Source organism: Carcharodon carcharias, chromosome 3, assembly GCF_017639515.1.
Source record: "Carcharodon carcharias isolate sCarCar2 chromosome 3, sCarCar2.pri, whole genome shotgun sequence".
In the NCBI taxonomy this organism is placed as follows: domain Eukaryota; kingdom Metazoa; phylum Chordata; class Chondrichthyes; order Lamniformes; family Lamnidae; genus Carcharodon; species Carcharodon carcharias.
In genome coordinates, this window is record NC_054469.1 from 170,674,838 (window position 1) to 170,692,907 (window position 18,070).

Sequence of the window (18,070 nt, forward strand, 5' to 3'; positions counted from 1 at the left end):
CGCCTTATGTGGCTTGCTCCTTTGAAGTACCATGGGACGTTTCATTATGTTAAAGGAGTATATAACCATAAATTGTTGTTATCTTATATACCTCTATAGACTCACTTCCTTCCAAGGCTGACTGGTTCAAGTTTCCCAGGGGTCTCATATTTCATTTGAACTGAAAGTAAGAATAATGATTCTTCTTTGAATTTGTTCTGCATTTACCTTTCTATTGTTCGATCCATCCATCCTGTATTTATATATTCAATATCTAACGTATATATTGTGCATGCTGTATCTTGTGTACAATGTATGAACCTATAAATTGTAAATCTATTTCGGTTACGGAAAGAACGTGCATTTCTGCATATTTTAGTTTTGCATCGTTCTGCATATTGTCAATCCGTCCATTGTGAACATTTGTACGTTTCGGAACAATTTAATTGCAATTATACGTAATTATATTTCTGTATAGAAACTTCGTCTAATTCGCACATTATGTGTTTGTCCCTATTTAGTTATGATGCATCCACAATTTAAATTGTGTAGTTGCACCTATTGTAAAAGCTCTAAATCTTAAACTGTTCGTATATCTATATTGCAAAGGCAATATATTCTTTATGTACGCAATATTTCTAAATTATATGTTTGTTTTCGATTCAACTTGATGTAGCCATGCATTTTTGTAACCTTAGCTATTGTCAATGCATCTAGTTCGTAAAGTGCGTACGATTCCATTCTCTTCTACACATATATTCGTATGTTTTGTAACATATGTGTCCGTATCATTGCATATTCAGAACGTGTCTAATTTGTACATTTTATTTATTTCCAGCAAAATACAGCCGTTCATATATTGCGTTTCTGTTCATAATGCATCTTTGTGACTTTGGTTACTGTGAATGTTTCCAATTCGGGTATGTTTCAATCTCTGTTCACCATGCATTTATCTGAATGCTGTCCCTGTGCTAGTATCTTTGAATCCTGGTAATGTTTTGCCTTCGTGAATTGTATCTATTTCTGCCTTTGCTAATACCATAAACCTGCGAGAGTTTGTATCTCTTTGAATGTGCGAAACGATCATTTGTATATTGTTTATGTTTGTATCGCTGTGTCTCTTGGTGCATCGTTGTTGTCTTTGTATTTGTCTCCACATTGTGTGGTACTGTTTCAGGGATTTGCTCTGCTGTTTGCCGGCTTCTTGCTGCTGGAGGAGCAGTGACCTTGGGATGGGGATGGGGATGGGATGGCTGGAGTTCCGGAAGTTGCCGAGGTTTGTCGATGTTTGCCGGACGGTGACTCACGGCTCCAAGATGGAGGAGAGCTGGTAGAGGTGGCAGCGTTTTGCTGCTCGCTCCCTCCTTCCTTCCGCTTGGTGGCTGCCAGTCAGGATCGGGATCCCCGCTTCACGGGAGGATTGTAGCCGCACAGCCCGACAAGGAGAAGAAGGGCGCTGCCGCCGACATGAGCTCTGCAGAGGGGGCGGAGGACGCGGCCGGGGACGCCGATATCGCCGCGTTTTTCCGATCGGGTGAGTGAGTGGGAGACGTGGGACTGCAGCCGGGCTCCGGGAGCTCGGGGATGGGCCGGGCCGGGCTGGGTTGGGCCCGGCCCACAATTGTGCCAGATGCGAAATCCATAAGAGAATGGGAAAGTAGGAAATGGAGGATTTACAACAGTAGATAAGGAAATGAGAAAGAGACTAGGAAGAAACATAAGGGGGGATGGGGAAGGAGAAGAGAACGAGGGAAAAGGGAATGGGAGGTTCTACTGAAAGAATGACGAAGATGCTAACGGGGGTGGGGGGGGGGGGGGTGGGTGGTGCATGTGTGGAAGAACTGAAGACAGAAAAAGAGGTGACGGAAATAAGGAATAGAGGAAACATTGAAATGAACAGAGGGAGATAAGGTAGAAGAGAATGGGAAACTTGGAAGAGGGAGGTAGGGATTAGAGGGGGCGTGGGACTGTTAAAGACGGAGCGAGGGATACAAAAGAGTTGGGGAACTAGGATAACTTTGGAATTCAGCTTCATTGGGCAAATGTGATTTTAGATAATATCAGCAAACATCAAACCTGAGCTTGATTCTGACCTTACTTGTACCCATGTGTACCCTTCAGCTGGTCATTGAATAGTAATCAGGGTGAGGGTTGATTTTATATTTCCCATCACTAGCTCAGGGGTTCTCTAACCAATTATAAATGCTGGTGCTGTTGACTTGAGAAAATGCTGCCAACTTGGTATAGACAAGGAATTGAAACTGGGATTTTTTGGCTTCTGTGGCTCAGTACTAAAATGGGCAGTGAACCAACCAACTGAAACATTAGAAGAGATTTCAAATTTGGCTGTGATGAGTAATGTATGATAAAGATTTGGAGACTTGGAGAGGGTCCAAATTAGAATGGGAGAAAAGTGAGAGTCATGGCAAGCTTATGGAAGGAGATTACGTGGGAATTGAAAATAGAATTGCGCAGCAAGAACAGAGAAGAAGAGGTTTGAGAGGTACAAAATGGAAAGGAATGGTGAGATGGGAAGATAGTGGGGCATAGAACCAGGTATGGGTAATAGGAGAAAAAGGGAGATGTGAAAGAAGACAATATGAGCCAATGAAAAGAATGGAATGTATAAAGTTGGAGGATAAAGGTTATCATATTTTTGATTTATTGGATCATTGGTTTTAGATGTGTGATGGAGCTAGGAAGTACAGTAAGGCAACAAGGTGAATTATAGGGAAAAGCAGAATACCAAAAGATAAACGGAAAATGCTGGTTATAATCAAGAGGTCAGACAGCATCTGTGGGGAGAGAATGGAGTTATGAGGCCTATTTGGCCCTTGGCCAAAAAAAAAGGAGTATAGGCTTCTGTAAATTCATAATGTCACACTGAATATAAGGATTTTTTGTGGAAACTGCTGACTTTGCTTACACATCTGGGAGTAGACGGGCAAGTATAGAGTGGAACTAGAAGCAACATGCATATCAAGGAAGCAATTCTCTTTTGATAAAAGGTGGAAATTGTGACAAAATGAAATTTAGGAGAGGCCAGGCTGGATTTAAAAAATCCATACTGGGAACTGCAGTGGACTTCAATCTAGCTTTTCTGATCTTTTAATTTTTGAATTTTGTTCTGAAGAATGATTTTTTTGTGAGGCAGTAACTGGAAGGCTGACCAGTAATAGCATCTTAGGACTGGCCTGAATCATTCAGCTTTCTGGTTGAACCTACAGGGTTGCCTGTCCAGCTACAAGACATAATTCACAAAAGTTATTGATGTGTTCTTGTTATAGAAATTGGGCTGGGTAACAAAGAAGATGGATAGACAAACAAATTTTGGCTATTTTCCCTTGGTATTTAAAATGAGTATCAGGTTTTTTTTTGTTCAGGGATACTTGTGTTATCCATTAGGTTCAAGAGTCCACCAACAGCTCTCATCTTTTTCTGAAGGGCATAAAGAAGTCTCCTTTTTCTTACTCATCCATAGGAGGATGGCAAAGTGGTCAGCTGTGGAATGGCCCCTAAGTAAAATGTTTAATGAAACTTGAAAACAAACCAGGGTCTTCTGCTTGTGTGGACATTGGAATTATGTTGCTAATTTTGTTTCTCTATCAAAATATGTCAAATCTTATAAAACTTGCTATGTGTCTGGATGTAAACTGTTGAAAAAATACACCATCACAAACATGAATCTTCTATATTTTGGACATCTTTGAGAGCCTGATTTATGTACTCTGTCAAAGTTCATCTTCTGATGGAGAGAAACAGATTTTGTAATTTTGTTTGCAAAACTTAAGTAGTCTGAAGTATTATGTAGCTTCTGCTGAAATTTCTTATCGCTAAATTGAGAGACTCATCTAAACCAAAAGGGTTTTTTTGCTTCAATTGCTGCACCTTTGTGACAGATATCTTTGAAGCTGTTTGCTGTCTGCATACACACACAAGTATGCCACCATAAACTGGATAGTCTTATCGGTAACTTGCATTTGAACTGTGATAATTTCAACAATAAGACACTTCGGTTTTCTTGGTTTCTGGATCAGCTAACCTTGAGTTTAACATCATTCCAAACACCTGAATATTTCTAATTCTTGCAGTTTAATTTGATTGTTGTGAAATGTAACACAAATTTTCCTGCTTGCTGCTGATTGTAGATTGTACATATATGTGAAACCTTGTGATAAATGTTTCTAATGTTGCTTTGTTGACACTTCTCTCAAAGTAAATTCTTGGGACTGCATCTATGAAACAATATTGGCTAAATGTTCTGAACAAATTTGGTGCTTTTGGTCTGTTTCTACTTGACTGTTTATGGGGACAAGAAAAGTAGTAATTTAGATTAATATTTATTGATTAAAGTTCTAATATAGTTACATAAGGTTCTTTACTGAAGATAAGGTATGAGGAAAGCTCTTTCTGCCTATTTAATGCACCCTGATTTAATTACATTTTTGTAGCTGTATTTTGAACTCTTTTTAAATTTTGTCTAAAATTGTTTCGTACAGAAAAGTTGCTATTGGGTTACTAATTACAGAGTTACATAGAAGGTAGAAGCACAGAAACAGGCCATTTGGCTCAACTAGTCTGTGCGGGTGTTTTTTTCCAAACAAGTCTCCTCCAATTTCATTCACCTTATTTCAGCACATCTTCTATTGCCACTTCTCTCATATATCTAGAATCAGGTCCACAATTGTATACGTTAATTTTCAGTACCAGAGAGGTTGTTTGGCAATGATTAAGACTTATCACACCTGTTTAAAGATTTATATACACTGGAATAGACATGTCCTGAATTTAGCTATCACATAAACGCCACAACACCCCCTTCCATGTGTTTGAATGGCAAGTTGCTTGGCAAGATACTGGTCCAGAAAAGCTCTGAGGAATAAAGCAACTTGGACAGCAGCTTCCTGGTTTCTGTGTTTATCTGCACGTGCCCGAGTAATCTTTAAAGGTAACCTCACCATTACATTTAAGCTCAAAATTTGGGCCATTCTCTCCACATATACTCTGCCCAGTCATTTATAATTTCAAAGACCTTTATGAGATTACCAAGTTTTCTCCTTCCTAAAGTAAAAAAACACCAACCTATTCAATCTTTTCCAATAGCTGTAATCTCACAGTCCTGGTACAATCCTTGTAAATAATTTTTGCACTTATTCCAATGCTCCTATGCCCTTTTCTACAGTATGGAGATTAGAACTGTGCACAGTACTCTGTGGTTTGACTAGGGTCCTCTAAAAGTTTAACATAACTTCCCTACTTTCAAACTCAATGTCCCCAGAAATAAATCCCAGCAATCTGTTAGCATTTCTAATTGCTTAGCTGACCAACAACGTGATTCTAATGATTTGTTCAACTGTATCCCTTTGTTCTTCTCCACCATTTAGTTTCTTATTTTTTAAGGCTTAGGTGATGTTTGTTTTTCCTGCCAAAGTGCATCACCTCCCATTTATCCATGTTCATTTCCCACTTAACTGCCCAGCCTGCAAGTTTTCTAATGCTTTGTATTATATTGCATTCTCCCTCAATTTGGTAACAAATCTAAATTTTGATATTAAATTAATTTTATCTAAGTCTAAACTCATTAATGTAAGTTATGAATAACTGTGATCCCTGCACTGATCATTGTGAACATTGCTTTCTATCTTTCTCTAATCTGAAGAACGATCCTTTATCGCTACTCTCTGCTTTCTGGACTTTTTTTAAAGCTGGTTTGCTATCTATTCAGAAATCTGCCCTCGACTCTCATGCCCTAACTTTGGGCATGTCGTACCTAATCAAAGGCCTTTTGAAAATCCAAGTATATGACATCTACTGAATTACCCATGTGTACTCTTTCCATTATCCTTTCAAAGAATTATATGAAGTTAGTTAAGCATGACTTAGTCTTTCAGAATCCATGCTGACTATCTTTGTTTTATCTCAATGTTCTTCAGTCACTTTTTTAGCATAGATAAAGCATACTTTAGCCAGTATCTTTCCTATCACAAACTGGTCTATAGCTCCTGGCTTCTTCATAATTTCTGTATATTAGCTGTCTGTCAATATTTCCTCTTCTACAGAGCTTCTATTTAGTGGATCTGCTGGCTTCTCCCTAGTTTCCTTTATTATGTATGGCTGCATACCATCCAGAACTGGAGTTTTATCCTCTTAATTTTGTTAGTTTGTCAATTATATTCTTTCTTTCTATCCCAACTGTGTTAATATTCATTTCAAGCTCATCTTCTAGCGAAATGTATTTCTTTACCTTGTTCAGTAACAACTGAGGAAAAGTACTTATTCTATACTTCTGCCATTCCTTTGTCATTATGTGTGTGTTTATCTTATCCTTTAGAGGCCCTCACCCTACTTAAATTTTCCTTTTTGTATTTTTGTGTCTATAGAACACTATTATTTCTTTTTATCTTCCTTGATACTTTGATTTTGTAATTTATTTTGCCTGTCTGATGGATTTTTTCTGTCTTCTCTCAAGTTCCTCATTCCTTTCTGTTCTCTTCCTTGAGTATCTTAATTATTTCTTTCATGTCGTCTTTAGATTCAGTTTTCTTTTTTTCTCTCAATTCATGGTGCTCCCTAATTAATTTGCTTATTTTTGGCTTTTAGTGGAATTATATTTCTCTTAATCTATCTTTTGAAGATATTCCACTGTCTCCTTGATTTTCAAGTTTTTCTCCCAGTTTGCTTTCTTTAGCTCCATCCTCTTTCCACATTATTTGCTCTTTTCCAATCCATTACCTTAGTCAGAAATCAGGAAACTTGGCTTGTTAGTCCAACATCTGTCATTGGGAAAATGCTGGAATCCATTATTAAGTAGTAGTTGCAGGACATGCAGAAAATCAAAACACAGAGACATGTCTACAAGATGACAATGGCTGGGACCTGAATATTCAAGGGTACATGATATTTTGGAAGGACAGGAAGCTAGGAAAAGATGGAAGGATATCTCTGTTAATTAAGGATGGCATTAGTACACTAGAGAGGGATGACAGTTCTAAAGATAAGATGGAGACACAGTTTGGGTAGAGATAAGAAATAGTAAAGATAGGAAGTCACTTATGGGATAAGTCAAAAAGCTCCCTAACAGTAGCCACACTCTAGGATGGGGTATACAGGAAGAAATAATGGGGGCTTGTGACAAGGCACCCTTAGGTAGCAGTGATCATAACAAGATTGAGTTTTGCATTCAGTTTGAGGGAGAAAAGAGTGGGTCTATGATTAGCACTTTAAACTTAAATAAGGGCAATTATGAGGGCATGAAGACAGAACTTGTTAAAGTGAACTGGGGATTAGGTTAAGGATAGGTCAGTAGAGGTGAAGTAGCAGACCTTTAAGATATTTCATAACACTCAGCCAAGATACAGTCCAGTGAGAAAAAAAGACTCTAGGAGTAGGACACACCATCTGTGGTAAAGTTAAAGATAATATAAAATTGAAAGAAAAAGTCTACAATTCCATGAAGATTAGTGGCAGGTGAGAAGATTGGACAGAATACAAAAAAAAACCACAAAGAATGACAAAAAGAATAATGCGAAATTAGAGAATGAGAAAACTAGCTAGATATATAAAAATAGGAAGAGTTTCTACAGGTATTAAAAAGGAAAAGAGTAACTAGGGTGAGCATTGGCATCCTAGAGAGAGAGTTTGGGGATCTAATAATGTAAAATATGGAAATGGCAAGTGAATTGAACAGATATTTTGCATCTATCTTTACTGTAGAGGGTACAAATAACATCCCAGAAATAATTGTGAATCAAGAGTGAAAGGGAGGGAGGAACTTAAAACAATTACAGTCACCAAGGAAAGGGTACTGAGAAAACTATTAGAAGTAAAACTGACAAATCCCCAGCTTCTGATGGATTTCATCCTGGAGCCTTAAACGAATAGTATGAGATAGTGGACGCATTGGCTTTGATTTTCCAAAATTCCCAGATTTTGGAAAGGTCCCATCAGATTTGAAAATCACATATATAACTCCTTTCTTTAAGAAAGGAGAGCGACAGACAGCAGGAAACTATAGGCCAATTAGTTTAACATCTGTCACAGGGAAAATGTTGGAATCTATTATTAAGGATGTTATAGCAGGGCACTTAGAAACTCTCAGTGCAATCAGGCAGAGTCAACATTGTTTTAAGAAAAGGAAATCATGTTTGACTAATATTTTAGAGTTCTTCGAGGAACTAACAAGCATCGTGGATAAAGGGGAGCCTGTAGATGTGGTGTACTTGGATTTCTAAATGGTATTTGACAAGGTGTCATATCTAAGGTTACTACACAAAATGGGAGCTCATGGTGTAGGCAGTAACATATTAGCATGGATAGAGGATTAGTTAGCTGTCAGGAAACAGAGAAGGCATAAAAGGGGCTTTTTCAGATTGGCAGGAGGCAATGAGTGGAGTGCCAAGGGATCAGTGCTGGGACCTCAACTATTTACAATCTATATCAATGATTTGGATGAAGAGTCCAAATGTACCATTGCTAAATTTATTGATGACACTTAGATAGGTATGAAAGTAAGTTATGAAGAGGATATAAGAAGTCTGCATAGTGATATAGATAGGTTAAGTGATGGGCAAAAAAATGGCAGATGGAGTATAATGTGGGAAAATGTGAACTTGTCCACTTTGGCAGGAAGAATATTTCCTAAATGAAGAGAGAGATTGCAGAACTCTTGAGGTACAGATGGGTCTGAATGTCCTAGTACAAGAAAATTAGTAGGCAAGTACAGCAAGTGATTAGGAAGGCAAATGGAATGTTGTCGATTATTGTTCATTGCGAGGGGAATGAAATATAAAAGTAGGGGTGTTTTGCTACAGTTGTACAGGACATTGGTGAGACCACATTTAGAGTATTGTGTACATTTTTGGTCTTATTTAAGAAAGGATATAGTTGCATTTGAAGCAGCTTGGAGAAGGCTCACTTGATCGTTTCCTGGGATGAGGGGGTTATCCTGTGAGGAAAGGTTATACAGGTTGGGTCTGTATCCATTGGAGTTTAGAAGAGAGGTGATCTTAACAAAACATGTAAGATCATGGGGGAACTTAACAGAGTGGATGTTGAGAGGATGTTTGCCCTTTTGGGAAAGACTAGAACTAGGGTACAAATTTTATAAATAAGGGGTCTCCCATTTAAGACGGAGATGAGGAGAAAGTTTTTCTCTTAGGGCTGTGAGTCTATTGAAATCTCTTCCCCAGGGAGTGAATACTTTAAAGGCAGAGGTAAATTGACTCCCTTGTTGGTAAAGAATCTGAGGATATAGAGGGTAGGCAAGTAGGCAGGCAAGTGGCATTGAGGTGACAATCAGGTCAGTGATGATCTAATCAAATGGTGGAGCAGGTTTGAGGGGCTTAATGGCCTACTCCTGCTCCTAATTTGTATGCTCATACAATCAGACAGAATCAATATGGCTTTATGAAAGATGTTTGACAAATTTTAGAGTTCCTTGAGGATGTAACAAGCAGGGTAGATATGGAAGAAACGGCAGATGTAGTGCACCAGCCTCCGCCATTTCCGCCAACTCCAGCATGATGCCACCACCAAACACATCTTCCGTTCACCCCCCCAGCAGCATTCCACAGGAATCATTCCCTCCGGGACACCCTGGTCCACTCCTCCATCACCCCCTACACCTCAACCCCCTCCTGTGGCACCTTTCCATGCAACCGCAGAAGGTGCAACACCTGCCCCTTTACTTCCCCTCTCCTCACTGTCCAAGGGCCCAAACACTCCTGTCAAGTGAAGCAGCATTTCACTTGCACTTCCCTCAATTTAATCTTTTGCATTCGCCACTCCCAATGCGGTTTCCTCTACATTGGAGAGACCAAACGCAGACTGGGTGACCGCTTTGCGGAACACCTTCGGTCTGTCCACAAGCATGACCCAGACCTCCCTGTCACTTGCCATTTCAACACTCCACCCTTCTCTCATGCCCACATGTCAGTCCTTGGCCTGCTGCAATGTTCCAGTGAAGCTCAACGCAAACTGGAGGAACAGCACCTCATCTTGTGACTAGGCACTTTACAGCTTTCTGGACTGAATATTGAGTTCAACAATTTCAGATCATGAACTCTCTCCTCCATCCCCACCCCTTTCTGATCCCTCTTTTTTCCAAAAATTTATATAGATTTTTCTTTTCTCACCTATTTCTATTATTTTTAAATGTATTTCCATCCATTGTTTTATCTCTACTTTTTAGCCTATTTCGATCCCACCCCCATTAGGGCTATCTGTACCTTGCTCATCCTGCTTTCTACCCTTAATGTCACCTATTAGCACATTCCTTAGATAATATCACCACCGTCAACACCTCTTTGTCCTTTTGTCTATGACATCTTTTGGCTATCTCTACCTATCACTGGCCCCCTATCCAGCTCTACTTGTCCCACTCCCCCCTTAAACCAGCTTATATTTCACCTCTCTTCTATTTTTCCTTAGTTCTGTTGAAGAGTCATATGGACTTGAAACATTAACTGTGTTCCTCTCCACAGATGCTGTCAGACCTACTGAGTTTTTCCAGGTATTTTTATTTTTTATTTTTGTAGTAGATATAGTGTATTTGGATTTCCAAAAGGCATTCGGTAAGGTGTAACGTGAAAGGTTACTATACAAGATAAGAGCTCATGGTTTATTAACATGGATAGAGAATTGGTTAACTAACAGAGTCAAGTGGGATCTTTTCAGGTTGCCAAACTGTAACTAGTGGAGGACCATGGGGATCAGTGCTGGAGCCTCAACTATTTACAGTTTATATTAATGACTTGCACAAAAAGACTGTATTGTGGCCAAATTTGTGATGATGCAAAGGTAAGTCAGAAAGCCAGTTGAGGCGGATACAAAGAGTTTGCAAACCAAAATAGATGGGTTAAATGACTGGACAAAAATTGACTTGGTAGGAATAATAGAACAGCTGAATATTATTTAAGAGGGGAGAGACTGCAGAATCCTGTGGTGCAGAGGGATCTGAATGTCCTTGATCGTGAAGAAAAAAAGTTAGCATGCAGTCACAGCAATTACTTAGGAAGGCAATGTTGGCCTTTATTGCATGGAGGATGGAGTATAAAAGTAGGGAAGTCTCGCTACAGCTTTACAGGATTTTGGCGAGATCACATCTAGTACAGTTTTGGCCTCCTTACTTGAGGGATATACTAGCATTGGAGGCAGTTCAGAAAAGCTTCACTTGGCTGATTCCTTATAAAACAACCCCTTCATCCCAGGAAAGGTTGAACAGGCTGGGCCTATGGTCACTGGAGTAGAGAACGTGAGGTGATCTTATTGAAACATATAAAATTCTGAGGGAGCTTGACAAGGTTAGATGCTGGGATTATGTTTGCCCTGGTGGGGAAATCTAGAACTAGGGGGCACAGTTTCGAGATAAGGGGTGTTTCATTTAAGATTGAGGTGAGGATGAATTTCTTCTCTCAGAGGGTGTTAATCTTTTGAATTCTCTACCTCAGAGAGCATTGGAAGCTGGATCACAGAAGGCTGAATTAGATTATTTTACAAGAATGTCAAGGATTTTGGGGGGCAGGCATGGCCATGATTAAATCAGATATGTTCTTATTGAATGGAAGAACAAGCTCAAGGGGCCAAATGGCCTACTCTCCTGTTTATTATGTTTGTTCGTAGTCTCTGCCCTACATGTGTCACTCATGACCCTAATCTTGAAACTTGCTATGTTGTGATCACTGTTACTAAGTTGCAATTCTACTCTTACTTCTATCTATTCTTGTTCATAATTATTGCTGGATCATGCAATGGGTGCTTTAGTATTTTTGAATGCTTGAATTAGATTGATGTTTAGGTATAGGACTTCAAATATTTTCCCCAATAACCACCCCTTTCTGCAGTAGATATTTGATAAAGTATTTGTACCTATATCTTGTGGCTTGGATGCTGCATTTACTCGTAGTTTCTGTAACATATTTAAGGGCAAGACTTACCATTTATTGAGCCAGAACTTTTAAACATATCGGCTTAAATAAAATTCAAATTTAATAATTTGATTTCACAATGATAGGATCAAAGAATCATATTCACTGCTGATGTTTTTTGTTAATTCACAAGTTCCAAATATCATAATATGTAAAGCAATATTCTGGCAATAAAATACATTTTGGGTGCATTTTTTTTAAATAACTTAAATAGTCATAACAAAAAAAGACTAAATAATTGAAACTTTTATTGACAATGCACTTTATGGTAGTGAATCAGATTAAGATCATCATGATGTATGTGTATGTATATATAGGTAAGGTTTTAGTGCAGCAGACATTTTGGTAATTGCTTTAAAGTAAACAATGTGGTTACTTTAAGATTAAGATCCAGAAATTAGAGACAGTGTGACCCACAACTGTACTTACTTTGTGTGATGTTGTTGTGGTTTAAATCTGGATGTTGGTGAAACTGTACAATAACCCCAAATGGTGCTGGGTCGTTTTTGATGTGTGCTACAGGTGGAGCTTTCTTATTAAGTAAATTGATTGATTGTGGATTGCATCAGATCATGTTTCGCTGTATATGTGGCTGCGTGTTGTTAATCCACTATGGATTACAATCTGCTTGATGATGACTAGGTTGTTGCATTCTGTTAACGTACTAGGGGGAAATTGATAACAATGCTATATTTTTCGTTTTTATAACCTGGACTAGAATTCAGTAGTGATAACTAATAAAGGGTCTTTCAAATCATGTATGTAAAAGATCAGGTGGACTCTGGCTTGATTTAGAAAAGTTGTCCAACAATGTAAGTGATAAGCTCAACTCAGTAACAAAAAGTGCACAAGCTCATTGTTTTCATGATGTACAAGCATTTAAGTTACTTAGCATTTGTGGGTGGTACAGAAGGAAGCTTGCATGAGTCCATCATCAAGTTCATGATGGTAGATAATTAAACAACTAATTGGAGAAGGTGACTCCATGATTATCCCCATCCTTAATGATGGCGTAGCCCAATATGTGAATACAAAGGAAAAGGCTGAATTGTTTGCAGGCACTCTTCAGCCAGAATTGCTGACTGGATGATGAATCTCCATCTCCTCCTGAAGGCGTATCACAGAAGCTCATCTTCGGCTAATTTGATTCACGCCAAGTGATATCAAGAAATGACTGAGCATGTTGTACAAAGCAAAGGGCCTGATAATATACAACTATATCACCTAAGACTTGTGCTTCAGAACTATCTGCATTGCTAGCCAAGCTGTTCCACTATTGCTACAACACTGGCATTTGCTCATGAAAATGGAAAATTGCTCAGGCATGTCATGTCCTGTCCTGTCCTGAATAAGCACAGAAAATCCAATCTGGCCAGTTACCACTACATAAGCCTACTTCCAGTCATTAGCAAAATGTTGAAAGATATTTCCAATAGTGCTATCAAGCAGCACTTACCACCAATAGTCTGCTTACTGTGTACAGTCTGGGTTCCGTCAGGACTACTCAGCTCATTACAGCCTTGGTCCAAACATGGACAGAAGAGCAGAAATGCAAAGGTGAGGTGTGAATGACTGCCCTTGACATTAAGGCAACATTTGACGGAGTGTGGGGTAAAGGAGCCTTAATAAAATTGAGGCCAATGGAAATCAGGCTGGAATTCTACCTAGCACAGTAGATGGTGATTGTGGTGTTTGAGGCCAATTATCTCAGTGCCAGGACATTGCTGGCATTCCTCAGAGCATTGTTCTAGATGCAACCATCTTCAGTTGCTTCATCAATGACCTTCCCTCCATCATAGAATGGGGATGTTCACTGAAGAATGCACAGCATTCAATGCGCCGTGCAAGTACCAGGCACTGACCACCTCCAACAAGAGAATCGAATCACCTCCCTTTCACATTCAACAGCATTACTATGATCAAACTTCTCCACCATTAAAATCCTTTGGAGGTCACTATTAACCAGAAACTCAACTGGACCAGCCACATAAATACTTTGGCAACAAGAGCAGTTCAGAGGCCGCTCTGTGGATATTCCGTGATGAGTAGCTCACTTCCTGACTTCCCAAAACCTTTCCACCATCTACCAGGCACATCAGGAATGTGACAGCAAACTATCAGCTTGCCTCGATGGGTGCAGCTCCAACGACACTCAGATTGCTCAATTGTATCTAAAACTAAAATAGTCTGCTTGATTGGCAACACGCCCTACATGTTTCACTCCCTTCACCACTGTCATATCATGGCTACAGTGTGTACCATCTATAACGTGCACTGTAGCAACTTGCCAAGAGTTGACACCATCTTCCAATCATGTGCATGGGAACATAACTGCCTTCAAACCCCCCTCCAAGTCACACACTATCCTGATTTGGAAAAGTATCGTCTTTCCTGCATCGTCATTGGAAATTCCAATAACCAGTTTTCCTTTTCACTTCTGTTTGCTGTGTATGGCTGGCTTGTTACATGCACCTTAAAAGGAACATAGCTTATGCATAGCCTGTTTATTCCCTGTGTGGTATATTGTGGATTGTCGTGCACACATGCAGCTTGGAGGGAACATTGCTCCCTACTTACCTTTGTGTGCGGCTGCATCAAGCGGTGCGTAAACCCTCAGTACGCAAACACTAAGTGTCACTACATGCTGACGTTCTACCTGTCCCCAGTGTTACGAAGGATGGGTCTGGCCACGCTGCCGCGGAACGCTCCAAGTAGTTGGACCGTGCCGTACCACCTGTCCCTCGTGGGAAAATTTATGTAGAGAAACACCTTTGACCACAAGTCCATCAGGCAGTGGTCGGCACGTAATGTCTTAAAGGCCCTGAGGGAAAAGGAGAGGGTGGATCCTGTGGGATGGTTCCCTGAGCAGACTGACAAAGTCATTTGGCAGAATGCCTCATCGCCAGAACTTTCCAACAAGCACCAAGATGTAGCTTGGCTGGTGGTGAGAAAGGCCCTCCCTGTAAGATCCTTCCTACATGCCAGGAGTCTCACCCCCTCTGCACGTTGCCCTCGAGGTGGCTGTGGTGGGGAAGAGACCGTTGTTCACCTCCTTGTAGATTGTGTCTTTGCGAAGAAGGTCTGGAGAGAGATGCAGTGGTTTCTGTCGAGGTTCATCCCGAGCAGTTCTGTGACAGAGGACTCTGTGCTCTACGGGCTGTTCCCAGGGACACACACCGAGACAAACATCAACTGCAGCTGGAGGATCATCAACTCGGTGAAAGACGCTCTTTGGTCTGCCCGAAACTTGTTGGTTTTCCAGCGCAAAGAGTTGTCCCCGACCGAGTGTTGCAGACTGGCATATGCCAAGGTCCAGGACTACGTGCTGAGGGACACAGTTAAGCTTGAGGCAGCTGCCACAAAGGCGCAATAGGGAAGGGTCGCAGCCTAAGACCTTTCTGCCACAGTGCACTGAGGAACTGGGAACTGTTTAGAGCCCCTCAGGCTGTACAGCTTAAAATGAATGTCTGCCAGTGATTGTAATATTCATTGTTTGTACTGATACACCTTGTGATTCATGTTGTAAAAGTTGAACCTGATTGTATTTTTGTAATGGTGATTTTGAAATGGTTCGAAATGTTTTTGAAGATTTATGAATAAAGTATATTTTTGCAAAAAAAAACATTGCTCCCTACTTAACAGCACTGTGGGAGTACCTTCACCACATGGACTACTGTGGTTTCATAAGGCAGCTAACCACCATCTTCTTGAGGGTAATTAGGGATGGGCATTGAATGTTGACATTGCTAGTGTTGACCAGATCTCGTTAATGAACAAAAGAAGGGTGGATTTGTGGCATATTCCAATGTTGGCATGTTTCTGAATTGACATCGACATGAAACCTGCTCCTGAAGTGGTTTAAGTTTACTTATTTTTGGGGAATTATCAGTGAGAAACAGAAACTGGATTTCAGTAAATAATTCAGTGGTATGTTAATGTGACTGAAGTGCACCTGCTCTGATATCAGCACTGAAAGATACTGGACACTCTGAATGTTTGTGTTCTAATTGTTGAGACATTCTTTTTTGCTACATTATGCTTAATCAGTTGATCAATTGTAACTCTTTCGAGTACAAACCCATTTCCTTCTGTTTCAGATGAAGTTACATTGTTTCATAGTTTACCATTGTGAGATTTGAAGTTACATTGTTTCATAGTTTGCCATTGTGAGATTTGAACTCTTGATAGTTTTGCCATTGTGAGATTTGAACTCTTGATACTCTTTTGAGTAAACCTGTTTCCATCTGTTTCAGATGAAGTTACATTGTTTCATAGTTTGCCATTGTGAGATTTGAACTCTTGATCTTGGGGTTACAAACCCAATACCATAACCACTTGGCTATTTAGGCCAAGCCCCCTTGATCAATTGTAATGGAGCATGAGGGATTTTACTGCTTAAATCACTTTTGGTAATTTAATTAACTTGTGCAATAGCTTAATTTGGCTCAAGTTTAGATCCTTCCAGATATCTGAATCTGCCATGCTAAAACAGATGCAATATAATCATGTAGTGGAATAGTTAAAATTTGCTCTGTTACAGTTACAAGGTCTTTGTGATTACATTATACTTGGCTTGGTGTGACTTCATGGCAGTTTCTCCATGCGCAGCATTTGTTAACCATGTAACATAGCAAGTGCTGATAATAGTCTATATTGATTGAGCTGACTGAATAGATCCTTTGACTTGGTTTAGATCTCTAATTTTTGTTTACATCTTGTTCTAAATGACTTTGCATGAGGCAGATTTTCCTGACAGATTACCAAAATATGTAACCAGGTAAGAAATTTGGATCTTTTGTGTTCTAAGTATATAGGTGCACCTTAACTTGATGCAACTTTACATTCCTGAATAATTCTCAGCACTGATAATTTTCCTGCAATGAATCATGAATAAAGTCTGAATAAAGGCATATTGTGCTGTGGACAGTTGTTTAGCTTTGTACATCCTGGCAGTTTTTCTGTTTTGCCTCTTTTGTTATTTCATTTGGACTTGCTGCTTTTAAAGGTGAATGTTTAATGTACATAAAAGGCAGGCAGATTTTTCAAATATTGCTCAAAATGCTAAGGAACTCCAGCTCTAGATGCCTTGGCCTGACACTTGTGTTCCTGCTCCCAGGTTCTTTATGCTTGGGGCTTACAAAACTGGCTGCAAGTCAAATGCAAAACAAGGCTGTGCCTTGATCTACAATTATCCCTCAACCAAGATCAGTACAACAGTAAAACTGACCATTTACAACATTAAGAAAATAGCAGCGAGGAACTGCAGAGGAGCAGAGAGGTGCAGGGGTCCAGTCACGAAAAGCTAGTGAACAGACACAAAAATAATGAAACAGGCTAATGCGATATTCCTTCAGCTCAAAGGTGAGAGTTGGAGGATGAGGGATGGTTGCAGTGCAGGTTTACCAGAATGATACTGGAACTAAAGGGGTTAAATTATGAGACTGACAGTATAGGCTTGTCATGTAATTCCCTTAAGTATAGAAAATTAAGGGATGATCTAATTCCAGATGTTAAAGATGACTAAAGGAGTTGATCAGGTAGATAGTTTTTCTTTCTTCTGGTTGGGAAGCCCAGAACAAGAGCTAGCTCATTCAGGGATGATGTCAGAAAGCATTTCTTCAAAGAAGGGTAGTGGAAATCTGGAGGTCCCCCTAAAAGCTATTGAGGCTAGGTCATTTGAAATTTTAAAGCTGAGTGTGGTGATTGTTGCTTTAAGGCCAGCCTTATTAAGTAACAATCATGTGGTCAGAACAGCCAATCAGCACTGAGCATGGGGAAGTTTATGAGGGGTGGAGTTCTCCTGGTCTGTATTGTAGCCTTGTTGGAGGCCTGCAGCTAACACAGTAGCTCTGTAAATTAAGTTCAGTGTTCAATTAAAGAAGCCTCTTAGTGGTACATCTCGACATCTGGCGATGAGGATAAATGGTCCTGGTGCTGCCTCTCACCCTACAACTGAGAGTATCTTGTTTTAAAGAAGGAAAAAAATATATACTCCCCAGGATGCCCCATTTGACTCTTCCACGGAGGACTGGACTCAATACATCAAGCTTTATTTTATTTGCAGGCCAACGAAATAGGAGAGGAGGAAAAGCGCAGGAAATGAAATTTTTTTACCCATGAATATGAATTGAGATATCAGGATGACATCATAATCTGGGGAGCAAGAG

The 18,070-nt window shown here is 39.8% G+C and overlaps 1 protein-coding gene across 8 annotated transcripts in view; it reads left to right on the forward strand.

Annotated features, from left to right (window-relative positions):
• The first annotated feature begins 1,307 nt into the window (after positions 1-1,307).
• LOC121275778 (triple functional domain protein-like) overlaps positions 1,308-18,070 on the forward strand; it is a 650,960-nt gene continuing 634,197 nt past the window's right edge. For 7 of the 8 annotated variants that reach the window (XR_005942563.1, XM_041183384.1, XM_041183386.1 and 4 more), the window contains exon 1: positions 1,308-1,513. Coding sequence is in view for 6 of the 8 variants with exons in the window: in XM_041183384.1 (XP_041039318.1) it covers positions 1,447-1,513 (67 nt within the window). In the remaining 2 variants the exon portion in view is untranslated. The remainder of the gene's footprint in view (positions 1,514-18,070) is intronic. The other variant, XM_041183387.1, reaches the window with a different exon arrangement.